Source organism: Artibeus jamaicensis, unplaced genomic scaffold (genome assembly GCF_021234435.1).
Source record: "Artibeus jamaicensis isolate MK-2021 breed Jamaican fruit bat unplaced genomic scaffold, CSHL_Jam_final contig_240, whole genome shotgun sequence".
NCBI classification, from domain to species: Eukaryota; Metazoa; Chordata; class Mammalia; order Chiroptera; family Phyllostomidae; genus Artibeus; species Artibeus jamaicensis.
In genome coordinates, this window is record NW_026521506.1 from 4722979 (window position 1) to 4736532 (window position 13554).

At 37.1% G+C, this 13554-nt stretch overlaps 1 protein-coding gene across 1 annotated transcript in view; it reads right to left on the bottom strand.

Annotated features, from left to right (window-relative positions):
- The window catches only part of TENM1 (teneurin transmembrane protein 1), a 407415-nt gene that overhangs the window by 178142 nt on the left and 215719 nt on the right, over positions 1–13554 (bottom strand). Inside the window, exon 11 of the mRNA XM_053662339.1 lies at positions 1178–1394. Coding sequence (XP_053518314.1) covers positions 1178–1394 — 217 coding nt within the window. The remainder of the gene's footprint in view (positions 1–1177; positions 1395–13554) is intronic.

Genomic DNA, 13554 nt, shown 5'->3' on the forward strand with positions numbered 1-13554 from the left:
TAGAGCTCTGGGAAGAGCCTTTGTTATCAATGACCTGGCATTTTGGTCTGGGGTTCTGTCACAGACCTACAAGGTCAGAACTGCACAACAAGAAAAATAATGAGTAAGGTTTATGTTTCAATAGCGGTTCTAGTACACAATCTGGGGGAAAGATACTGAGTATTTTAAATTTCCATGCATATTTCCCCCTTTTCCTCTGTATGTAGGTCAAAAGTGACTTTTAATTTGCTTAGATTGTCACTGATATCAATATAACCTCTTGACTGAGTTTTCCCCGGGGACTGATACCACCTAGTCTGATGTAACTGAGTGGGTGGGATGTGGACAGAAGCTCCTAGACAAATAGTTTCCATGTTTATTTTCTACACTCCTGTTTGCAATAGTGTAGAAGCTAGTAAAATATCAGCTGGTGCAATGAACAAAGGAGGACAAATTTAAGAGACTAGAAATGTTGACTTTGGTGACTTACTTATATCTAGTGCTAATTAGTAAAATATGTCATTGCTAAAGATGAAGCCAAGAATAACAATGAGCAAATTCACGTCATTACACTTCAAATAAGTAAGCAATTAAAAAAAAAGCTTCACCTAACGAGTTGGACTTTGGTCTCGGGTCTTTAGTGACACTTCATGCATTTGAACTTTCACAGAAAGATTTTCACAAGTCTTCCATTTCATGTTAGGAAGTCCAATTTACCCAGCTCTTTCATAAGGAAAAAAAATTACATCATGGGATAAAACTTACAGTTTAGCTTTTGAAATTCAAGTTTTCAAAGGATTGGTGCAGAGGCTAAAGTATGAGTTTGCAAATTATACTTCCACCTGTTTTTGTCATTAAAACATCCATCTATACTTCACTACAAATAATAAATAAATAAATAAATAAATAAATAAATAAATAAATAAATATATATATATATATATATATATATATATATATATAGAGAGAGAGAGAGAGAGAGAGAGAGAGAGAATGTATCTTTTAGGATAGAGGGCCTCTAGAATGAGTTCTCTCCCTTAAACCAGTAAGGACTTAGGCATTACAGATAAGCCTAAAAAAGATCAGTGTGGACTGGGTAGAATGGAAAGTAACCTGATCTTTACAAGAGATCTTCCTTTTACAGTTCAGGACAAACATGACCATTGTTCATTAAAAAGTAAAATAAATAGACATATACCTGCTGTCAAATGAAATCTCTGGAGGAATGACATGAGTGCTGTCCTTGCCAATGAGGAATTTGATTCGATCATAGAAGAGTCTTGAAGTGTGCTGAGAGAAGAGGGGTTGGCTTTGCTGAATGAGGTCAAGAGGGTCTGGTGAGCCCTGACAGAGAGGACTTACATAACAGTTGCTTTGTTGACAACAATCGGGGTCCACACAGTCAGTCAAACCATCTGAAAAAAAAATAGTGTTGCAATTTAGCCTCAAAAGAAGCAACAAAGTTTAAAATGGGCACAAATGGAGAAAGATGCAAAATACAGCCAAAGATAACTGTCCGCATTTGAGTTTAGAATCTATGAAATTCCATTTTGAATGAATTATCACTGAGTTTCTATGGCAAATTAGTAAAACTCAAACTGCATTTTTTATGAATCCTTCTTTCCTGAATTTTCTAGGATTGGGGGGGCTGTATTATATTGTTCATCATTTGGGTAGAGTATCTGTGAGATAGTACTTTTTAGAAGTTTCCTTTTTCTTCAGCAAGACCATCCTCTAGCCTAGCAACTCTCCTTTACAATTATTTTGAATTTCTCAAACCATGGAAAAGTATGAAAAAACAATTAACAAATGCTTGCCAACCTGACTTTGTTGGTAATTTTATAAAATTCTCCTAATATTTTTATCTACTAGTAGTTCTCAACATAGATATTGGTATTGTCACAGTGACCAAGTGTCTAGAGCAGGGCAGTGATTTCCAAATGTGTAGTCAGTTAACTGGGACTTTATTAAAGATGCCTATTCTGGAGCCCTGCCTATTAAATCAGAATTTCTTGAACAGACACTTCTCCAAAGAGGACATACAGAATATCCAGAGACACATGAAGAGATGCTCAATATCATTAGCTATCAGAGAGATGCAAATTAAAACCACAATGAGATACCACTTTACACCAGTCAGGATGGCTATCATAAACAAAGCAACAAACAAATGTTGGAGAGGTTGTGGGGAAAAGGGGTCCTTAGTTCACTGTTGGTGGGATTGCAGACTGGTACAACCATTATGGAAAACAGTATGAAATTTTTCTCAGAAAAATAAAAATCGACCTGCCTTTTGACCCAGCAATTTCGCTGCTAGGATTATATCCCAAGAATCCTAAAACATCAATTTCAAAGACCCTATGCACCACAATGTTCATAGCAGCACAATTTACAATAGCCAAGAGTTGGAAGCAACCTAGGTGCCCGTCAGTAAATGAATGGATCAAAAAATTGTGGTACATATACACAATGGAATTCTATGCAGCAGAGAGAAAGAACGAGCTACTACCCTCTGCAACAACATGGATGGAACTGGAAAGCATATGCTGAGTGAAATAGGCCAGGCATTGAAGGATAAATACCACATGATCTCACCTTTAACAGGAAGCTGAATAACAAAATAAACAAGCAAATAGAATAAAAACAAAGACACTAAAATAGAGAACAAGTGGGCAGCGACCAGAGGGGAGAGGGAAGGGAATTTAAGGGGAAAAATGGGGAGGGATTTTGAAGAACAAGTATGAAAGACACAGGGATGAGGACTGTGGCGGGGGGGGGGAATGGGAGGGAGGTAGGGAGACGGGGCGGAGGGGGGCCGGGATGGGAGAAATTGACAAAAAAAACCCTGTACTTGAAAAATAACTAAATAAATTTTAAAAAAATTAAAAAAAAGAATTTCTTCACAGCTCAGCATTATGCATACTTAATCTGGGTGATTCTGAAGCACACTAAAGTTTCAGAAGTGCTTTTTAGGGAATTTATAGAAGCAACTAGAGCTTACTGGTTCCTAATAGCAGTTATGGATTTGATGCAAACACCGCTTTACCTCAGGTATATGAATGTGATGAGTCACTCTCTTTCATTCCCTACGCCTTCGCCATTTACTCCAGATTCCTGAATCTAGTTATTCCAAGAAAAAAAAAACACCTAAGAGCTTCATTCTTTTTTAAAATAGCATTTGGTGTTTATTTTTTTTTTAAAGATTGTACTTGTTCATTTTTAGAGAGAAGGAAAGGGAGGGAGAAAAGCATTGATTGGGTGTCCCTTGCACATACCCTAACCAGGGATTGAACCTGAAGCTGGGGCATGCACCCTGATGAGGAATTGTACCAGCAACTTTTCACTTTATGGAACAATTCCCAACCAATGGAGCCACATGGGTCAGGGACAGGCTTCATTCTTTGCTAGAGGAATGATGTGGGACATATGGGTTACGGGAGAAGAGGAAACTATTGAGAATATGATAGGTGAAGAGACTTTATATCAGGTGTTTGGAGAAGCAAAGAGTTTTATAAAAAGATCCTTTTCCCTGGCTGGTGTAGCTCAGTGGATTGAGCGCCGGCCTCCGAAACAGACAATCACGGTTTGATTCCCAGTCAGGGCACATGACTGGGTTGCAAGCCGGTTCCCTGCAGGCCAGTTCCCAGCAGGGGATGCACGAAAGGCAACCATACATTGATATTTCTCTCCCTCTCTCCTTCCCTCCCCCTCTAAAGATAAATAAATAAAATCTTAAAAAAAGATCCTTTTCCTGTTTTCAGGAGCTCAGAGTTCATTAAGAGAAATAGGTGACTAAAACAGTTCACTTATACTAATTAAAAATGCAGGAAGTATTGTAAGAGAGTTACACCAAAGAGCAATTAAGTGAACATTATGGACACTTCATAACAAGAATAAATATAGATGCTAATCTTCTTGGAATGTGGTGGAATATGGAGGTTCAGACAGGACATGGACTCCTGAGGCTGATGATGAAAGTTCCTGGCACTGGTTTCATGCAGCTCCTGTGCTTGCTCTCTCTGCTTCACAGGGCTGCTCCCGCAGAGCCAGAGGGCGATGTACCACAGCTGGGGGCAATGAAAGCCAGGAACACCAGGAGAGTAGGCGTTTGGAACAATAGCCCTAGGGCACCCGGGAAATATTTTTCCCCACATGCAGTCCTTTCAAATTCCATGTACCATAGACACTACTTTGATTTAGAATGCAGTTTGCTTCTTTCTTGCCTTCCCTGTTTGTTCAGTGTATTTCTGCCCTGATTTCCACTTCTCAGCATATATATTTCTTTTTCACCAATGACTACTGTGGATTCGTTTCAGTAAGAAGTCCCCCTTCTGCTCTCCTTTCTCTCCTCATTCAGCAAATTATATTAACAGATTTTCTACAGATCTTAGATGGCACTACCACCTCTCTCACCAATCCGTTGTTCTCAGTCTCCTGTTAGCACAAGACCTCTAAACTCCGCTAATTAAACATCTGCATGCACTGAGAAGCTGGCAAAAATATCAGGCTGATTAAAAGAGTTCTCTGATGTTTGGAATTGGTGCACAATATACAACACAATGAAAAACTGCTGTTTGAATGGGCAGTCACGTTTATCTTTCAATTGGTAAAAAATGCACTAGTAATAATCAGATTGGGCAGTCACAGGTTTCAATCCATCAACCACACAATTTTAACTGACTCATGAAAAGAAATAGATTTGAAATAAATAGCAATGCCCACATGATTTTCAAAACTGGATTCTAAACTAACCACAAAATTGGGACTCACATTTTCATCTAGTTATGTGCTATAAATTCCAAGCTAATGGCTCATATTTAATAACTGCCTATGATACAGGGTTGACCATCTAAGACCTCTGTTTTCTGAGAGAACAGTCAGACTTCTGTTGACTATCGAAAGTCCACAAGCAGGCAAACCAGTAATAGCATGAAACCGCCAAATAATAACTCATAGGTAAGTCTAGTACATGGGCCAAGTCCTACTTACCAATTATCACACTGGATAACAGCTCATACAGTATGTCTAGACTGTTACAAAGAAGTGCAAATGACAGTCACACTGCATGTGTGGGTTTCCTTTGGCTATTACGGTTCTTTCATTATCCTGAAATGGAAGTGGTGGCACCCTCCTGACAGCCAGGCTCAGGGTGTCAGATATGGGCATGGCAAATGTTAACTGATTTTGCTTTTAGGGCCTGTTCCCCTTAAAAATTAAAGCTAGCTAGAGAGAGGGAGGTTAAGTTGTCTTAAAGGACTAAACATGGCATTCACTGATCCCAGCTTTGCCAACCAGTTAGAGAATATGCCAGTTGGCCCAGTTAGGGCTGATGAAGATCAAGGACCCTGGTTTTTTCTGTATATGATAAAGTCATTCACTATTAAACTTTTACCTATGACACCTATGCCCTTGGTTGAAAGAAAGAGTGCACAGGGGAATATATGCAATACATGGAAAATAGTACCAGATCATCGCTTTGATAAAAATGGATAGCTAGTTTATGGTAGGGTGTCCAAAAGGATTTGGAAACATGAATAAATTAGTTAATATTTGCCAGGTATGACACTAGGTACCTTCCAAATTATTATTTCAACTAATCCCTGCAAAAACCTTGTTAGGTAAATATTCTCATTTCTATTCTACAAATAAGGGAGGGGAGGCTACATGTGGTTGCATGGTTGGAAAAAACATGGTAGTCATATCACACCTAGTGTTCTGACTACAAATCACATGTTCATCATCATCATCTACCAGGGCAGTCCAACCTTTTCCTGTCTCTGGCCCACACTGGAAGAAGAGTTGTCTTGGCCCACATATTAAATGCACTGCAATACGTAATCACCAAACAAATTTCATAATGTTTGAAGTAAATTTATGATTTTGTGTTGTGCTGCAGGTTGGACACCCCTGGGAGAAGTATTACCAGTACTGAGCTAGGCTCCAAGACTTCCCAGCACCTGATTAATTAACTTAAAACACTTGACATGGTTGCCACCAAAGAACCAGGCTATTCTGATTCTATCTAATCTTGACTGTGCCACTGATAATCTATAGGATCCTGGACAAATCAGTCCAATTGTTGGATTCTCTCATAGATGAGTTTCCTCACCTACAAGATGAGGATAATAAAGATACTGGCCCTGCACAGTTGTAAAGATCACATGCTATAATAATCACAAAGAGCTTAGCACAGTGTTTAGAATGTAGCTAGCAGTCTTGATAAATGTTAGCTATTGCTATTAACCAAATTCTAAGCTGTGCAGACTTAAAGAGAGCCTAAGGAGAGTGTCCTGGGGGTAGATGCCAATGGTCTTCAGTGGCAGCTTACAATGTTCAGACTCACTCCTATCGAAGTTGTTTTATCACTGGCCAGAAGGCAATGAACTTTTTGTGTAACGTATTAAGTTTGTTGGAATGTATTCATTTTGCCAGGTCTGCTTGGATAGGTTGTCAGACAGGTAGGATCCTAAGTGGTTCTAAATAGACACTAATGCCACAGTAAATCTTTTTTCATTAAATGTGACAAATTCAGAATTTGTTATCATTTGGACAAGGGCTACACTGAAGCTTAACCTTTTCAGCATCTATAGACTAGAGGGTCTGCCAAGCAAATTAATAGTGAAAAAGATATTGAAGGGCTGCTTACTCCAAAGACTCAGTTAAACAAAATCTTAGGCATTTTAGAAACACATAAACCCTGGACTCATTGGTCCGTGGTTTAAATCAGATAAATCATTCATAAATGTTTACCACAGCAGCCCCCTACTCAGCACTCCAGTTAGCTTAGTTGTTGCTGTTACATGCATTAAAGATAATATGACTCTATTTCCTTGGGAAATAGCCTGTAGTTCATTTTTCCATCTATTCACACTGATTTTCACCCTGGAATTTTGCTATATTAGTAAAAAGAAAGTGGCAGAGGCTCAAGTGCACTCAAGATTTGACCTGCTCACAGTATTGTTATTGCTATAACCACATGCAACTTACTTTTTCTGTAAGGAAAGTAAATTGTTTTTATGCCAGTAATATTCATGTCCTCCTGGTCCCCATCTGCTACCAATAGCTTTCCACATCACTCACAGTAAAACCCCTGTCCTGACAATACTTACTGACCAGACTTACTTCCTCACAGTCTGGTTTTTTACTCTCTCCTGCTTATCTCTCTTACTTCCCATTAACCTGCATCCTTCTTCCTACTACTCCTATGCCTGGAATGTTCTCTGCGATAGCAACATAGTTCACACCTGACCTCCTTTAAGTCTTTACTCAAATGCCACCTTTCAGTGAGTCTTTCTCTGACCACCTTATTTAAAATGTCACCCCTCTCCCACACTCCCTTATCCTTTTCCCCCCTGCTTTAAAATTTTTTCTTCATCACATTTACCATCTTTTATCATACTAGTTTTTTACTGGTTTACTGTTTGCCTCTCACAACTAGAATGTAAGCTCCATGGAAGTATGGGTCTAGGGTTGTTTTTATTCATCGTTATTTCCTCAACAATTAGAGCAGTGCCTGGCTCAAAGTAAGCATTCAATAAATATTTATTGCACAAAAATGTACTCATATGTCCTAAAAATTCTATTTCTCTGACATTTGTAAATTACCTAGAGCTAATAAATATCCAGCTAATACATCAAAATATATGCTATCAATAGATACTTCATTGATATCACACCTTTATTACCCACTTTAAATTGCTGTGTTTCAATGACCTCATTTCTTTTCACCATTGAAAAGTAGGCAGATGTCAAGTCTCACTAGCCTTAGTTGATTCATAATGTGGCAGAGCCAGTCAGAGTGGTTAACAGTTACAGGGTTTAGATCTAACTTTTACTTGTATCTGCAATCACTTGGCAATTTAGGCTCTTATAACTATGTGATGATCCTTTAACAAATGGATGCTTGAAAATGAGGGGGTATGGTCAGAAACAATACTTAGAAATATGCTTTCTGATTCCAAATCTTCAAAATAAATCTGGAGAGGGTGTCCACTCCTTAAACAGAGCAAATGTTATCAATTCACTGTTCCTTCGATTTCATTTTCCTTTCTATTAAACACTGCAGCATGCTAGTGACATTCAAAACATGAAGCTTATTGATCCATGAGCTTATATGTGTTCATAATTCACCCATGGTGCTGATTTCCACATCTAGAAATACTACATCATAAAACAGGTTTGCAAATAGCTACTGTTCTTAATGAATGGTGACTTATTACAAAAAATTATTCCTGGAACATCATTCTCTTTTAGGCAATTAACATTGATTTTACCAGTGAATATGAATATGGACCACTGGAAGAGTTCATTATCAGGGAAACTTGGACAAACATGTGACAACTACTTAAAAGATCAGAGGGGAAAAGTGCCATTTGGGTTAAATACTCTTATCCTGTATCTTTTAAATTTCCCTGACAAATTTTCCACAGTATCCTTCTACTATACCTAGTATGAATAACATGTAATCTTTGTTTTGTAGAGAACGATCTTATAAAATTTGCACTGTACTGGATGATACGGACAGTGCCTACCTTCATATTCTCACTTCTCACCAATCTATCCCTGATTCATTGTATTCCAGCCACAATGACTTGCTGTTACTTCCTAGAAGAGGCTAGTATATTTCCACCTCCGGCCACTTGTACATGCTATTTTTGGCCCAGAACACTCTTCCCCTGACTCATATGAGGCCTCTCTAGTCATGTAGACTTGGTTAGGTCCTCCTAAAAAGTTTATAGCACTCTAAACATTGTACAGAACTCTTTACAGTTGCACATATATAATTATTTGTGTGGTTTCTTATTTAATATCTGTTTTCCTTCCTAGGCCATAAGCTCCAAGAAGACAGAAACTTCTCTTTTTTATCCTCACCTCAGTACACTGTTTCACTGCTTTGACAGAAAGAGAGAGAAACACCGATTGGTAGCCTCTCATACATGCCCTGACCAGGAATTGAACTGGCAACCCTTAAATCTAAGGGATGATGCTCCAACAAACTGAGACATGCTGGCCGGGGCCAGAAACTTCTCTTGATTGTCATTTTCTTCTCAGTGCCAGACAAAATACTTGGCACAAAGTATCAATGAATAAATGAAACACTGGGTACTTGACACTGTATGTTTCCCTGAAAGGAAAGCACTTTAGTTAAACATTTGAATCAGTGCTATCCAATGGAACTTCCCCCGATTACAGGAATGCTCCAGACCTGCACTAATACTGTGGTCAGTAGCTTCATATGATACTGAGCACTTGACATGTGGCTAGTACAAATGAGAAACCAAATATTTAATGTTATTTAAGTTAAATTTAGATAGTCACATGTGACTAATGGCTATATAGCAGGTAGTGCCGACTGTGATATCTCCAAGTAGTTAGATATTGGATGGTCTATAAACTTAGCCAAACAACATCAAGAAATTAGACATTTTTATGAAGTCCACTTTATCATTTTTTCCTATTTTGGTTTTTTTCCTTGCTTTTTTATGTTTAACATCCCTTCCCATTTTGAGATCTGTCCCTGACATTTTCTTATAATTGTGTTTTTCTTGTATCTTTAACTCATTAATCAGCTAGACTGTTTTTATTTATCTTATATTTTGGAACATGGTATGACTTGAAAGTCTAGGGTTCTTTTCTTTAATATTTGTCTCAGTATTGTTTTATGATACATCTTTTCCCAATTTTTGATGCTGGTTTTATAACATACTAAATTTATATTTGTGCTGAGTGTTTCAGAGCTTTTATTCAGTTATATTAATTTATCTACTCATAAATCAAAACCACTTTGTTTTAATTATCATAGCTTTAAAATATTCTTTGTCTGATAGTTCTGACTTGCTCTCACTAGTCTTTGTTTTAGCTATTCTGATTAAGTTAACATAATCTCTCAACTTTTTTCCCTGTGTCAATTCTTATGTGTGTGTAATGTACAGTTATCATATCTTTCAAACCCTGTATCAGGACACATAATCAACACAGAAAAATGTGGTCACCATGATGTTAAATCACCTCCTACACGCACAGTGTTATGCACATGGTAGATAAATGAGGTCAAGACATTTGACTGATAGGTTTGTGATTTCTCCAGTAATCAGTTTATGTGTATATATATATATATGTATGTGTGTGTGTATATATATAATACATATTATATATATGTGTTTTTGTATAATATTCCTTTCCTTTTCTTGCATATTAATTAAAAAATCCAAGGTTATTTGTTCCCTGTTCTGTTTTTACTCTTCAAGGAGCTATTAGGGAGCTCCTAGACCAGCTGTGTCACCCACATATTCAATGCAGCCCAATTAGTTACTAAGAGTCACAATGCATTGAATCAAAGTGTAACTAAAGTCAAAGCTGCAGGAAGTAGCAGCAATACTAATGAGTATTCAGAGCTGATTAGAATGCAAAAAAACACAGCCATTCTTTAAGTATCAGCTATAATATGAGGTAATCAGATAGCAGGTACTCGAAGCAACTGCTTAAAAGTGTTTTTTGTTTGATTGGGAAGATTTCTGAAGAATTACATTTAAAAAATCAGGACCACACTTTTCTAAAAAGGTTCAATTAGCACTTTCTGATTTAATCAACACACACACACACACACGCACAAACAAGTATGCAAATATTAATTATTAGTCATAGTCAACTAAATGAATCCAGCTACTTTGGATAGCCGGAAGCTGAAAATACCAAATGAAGGACATTTAAGGTATTCTTAGGGATAATATTTAAACATAATAAAAGTGGAATTATTGCCCAAAATCTTAGTCATGGGGCTTTCAGAGGTTATTTAATCCATCGTCCCATCCCAAGATAAAGTTGAATCTATATTTACAATCAATATCATCTTAATCCAACTAAAGGAGAAAATATGGTAATTGGAACTTTCAAGGAGCCACCCCCACACCATACTCCCTAAGAGACAATCATAAAAACACACTGATGCTGGCAGTGGCATTGTATAGAGACAGGTTCATAGAGAGCAGGAGCAGGATGACAGCTAAGCTGGGAAGGGTTGGGGGTGGAAGGACTGAGCAAAAAGGAAAAAGGACTCATGGGCATGGACAGCAGTGTGGTGACTGTGGAGGGGAGCAGGGCATAAGGGGACTAAATGGTAATGGAAAAATATAATAAAAATAAAAGCTGTAAAAAATATAAAAATACATTGAACCAATGTGGGGTCTTTGATTCCCAATGATACACAATTTTAAAGAACTATTCAGAGGTCAATACACATTCAGCAAAATCTTCTATACCATTTGTGTCTATGTGTACCACACCAATTGAAAATTAATAATCCATTAATATTTAATTGATTCATTCATTAAACATATTGGCTGTCTTGAGGTAACCTTGAGGCCATAAAAATGCTTGGTAATTAAATATTCAATTATTTTTATCAAGCTGTATTATATTAAGGCAGGAAACTTATTTTGGCTCAATCCTAATTGAGTCAGAAATTGTAATCACATAGAGTGTTAATATATTTTCTGAGCACAAGCCTTTTAATCAACATATCAACTGAGAAATCTCTATTACTACCTCAAATCCTGTTTGGAATGAGGCAGACCACCTATGCTTACACCCTGGCTCTATCATTTCCTTGTTATATATTCTTGAGTAAGTTATTTAACTTCTCTGCACCTCAGTTTCCTAATTTTAAAGTAGTGTTAACAGTAGTTTTACCTCATGGGGATTGAATTAAATAATTCACAAAAAAGACTCAGCATAGTGCCTCATGCAGAGTAAATCCCAAATACAAGCAAGCTAATATTGTTGGTGATTATATTGAGGACATAACTATGGACTCTGGGTCATGCTTAACATGCAACAAGAAAATCATATAGACAGAATATAATTAAGTGCTTGATTGTATGGTGCATGTGATAAGCACCAGGAGAGACTGGGGCAGTGGATGTCAGAGGTTTCACAAGAGATATGGCTTGAGTTGAAATGGCTATGACTGAAATGATAGACTGAGAATGAAGAGTATAGAGGAGGGGGCTCACCAGGTAGAGGCGTATAATGATAAGGAAGGGAAGGAAGGAAAAGATAAGTCTTGGAGGACCATAAAAGTCAAGTACATAACTGATTAGTGTAACATTTAATCGAAAATCTCACTTCGGCTTTCCAAACCAAAACTTCAATTTAGATAGGTGGTAAACAATCTGGTCAGAAGATGGTCTGTTATCTTAAGTTTACTGTATGTTTACGTGTGTGAGTGGAGGGGGGAGAGTGGTATAATTTATCATCTTTTGAATAGTTCACATGAATTAACTTTTCCCAAATCACATAGCCAGGAAGTACCTAGCAGAGCCTGTATTTCAACCCAGAAAATCTACCTCCAAAACCCTGTGCTCTTAACCACAAAGTTGCTTCCACATACAATTCATGAAGTGTTAAAACTTTTTAAGGTAAACTACTAGACAAGTCAAGGAGGAAAGGTACACCCAATTTGGTGCTTGAATTATGACTGCTACCTTACTGATTTAAACCCCACATTTGCATTCAAATGACAAGATATATAATTGTTTAAGCAGTATAGAAAACTGAGGAGTCAGATTTAATAATCTCTTTGATTTTAAGCTAATATACAAAAATTAGAAAGGAAGCTTTCTGTTATTTTTATGTCTTCTTAAGTAGAAAGTAATACAAAAGTGAGAAGTTGTTTGAGGCTCATTTAGAGGTGATTTGAGCTGTTTTGATGTCCAATTGTACAATATATAAGGTGATTTTATTTGCTTGACTAAAATAGAAGTGGTCACCCTGAGGCTTCAGAGCCACATATAGCTTTTTATTTTATTTTATTTTATTTTTTAATTCTCACTTAAGAATATGTTTATTGATTTGGAGAGAGGTAGCAAGGAGAGAAAGAAACATCAATTGGTTGCCTGCCATATGCATCCTGACTGAGGATCAAACCTGAAATCTAGGTGTGTGTCCTGCCCAGGAATAGAACCCCCAACCTTTTGGTGTACAAGATGATGTCCCAACCAACTGAGCTACTCGGTCGGGGCCACGAATGACTTTTTGAAACATCATATGAAACTCTTTATTTTATTTTATTTTATTTTATTTTATTTTATTTTATTTTATTTTATTTTTTGTTTGTAGTTCTTAAATATAAAAATTCTACTGTGAATTGTGTTGATGATGTGTCCTTTGAAAGATATAAAATATTACTAAAAGCCAGAGACACAAGAGGAATCTCTAAATAACTAACAACAAAGAAAACTATTTCACATCCCATGTAGTGCAAGCTATAGTAGCATCTGATGTTTTGGACATGGGTATGTAGATTTAATTTGGCTTACAGTAAATGCCATAGGTATGGGAAGCTGTGTGGTTGCAGTAGTTATAAAAACAGATGCTCAAGTCATATATCCCTGAATTGGAATCTTGGTTCTGTGACTTTCTAGTTGTATGACCTTGGAAATGTCATTTACCATCACCATTCCAAGAATCAGTTTTCCCATCTATAAATAGGTAATATAGTACCTGTCCCTCATAGTGTTGGTACGGGAATTAAATGAGATACAATGAATACAAAGAATTTGGAGTGTTGCCTGATCA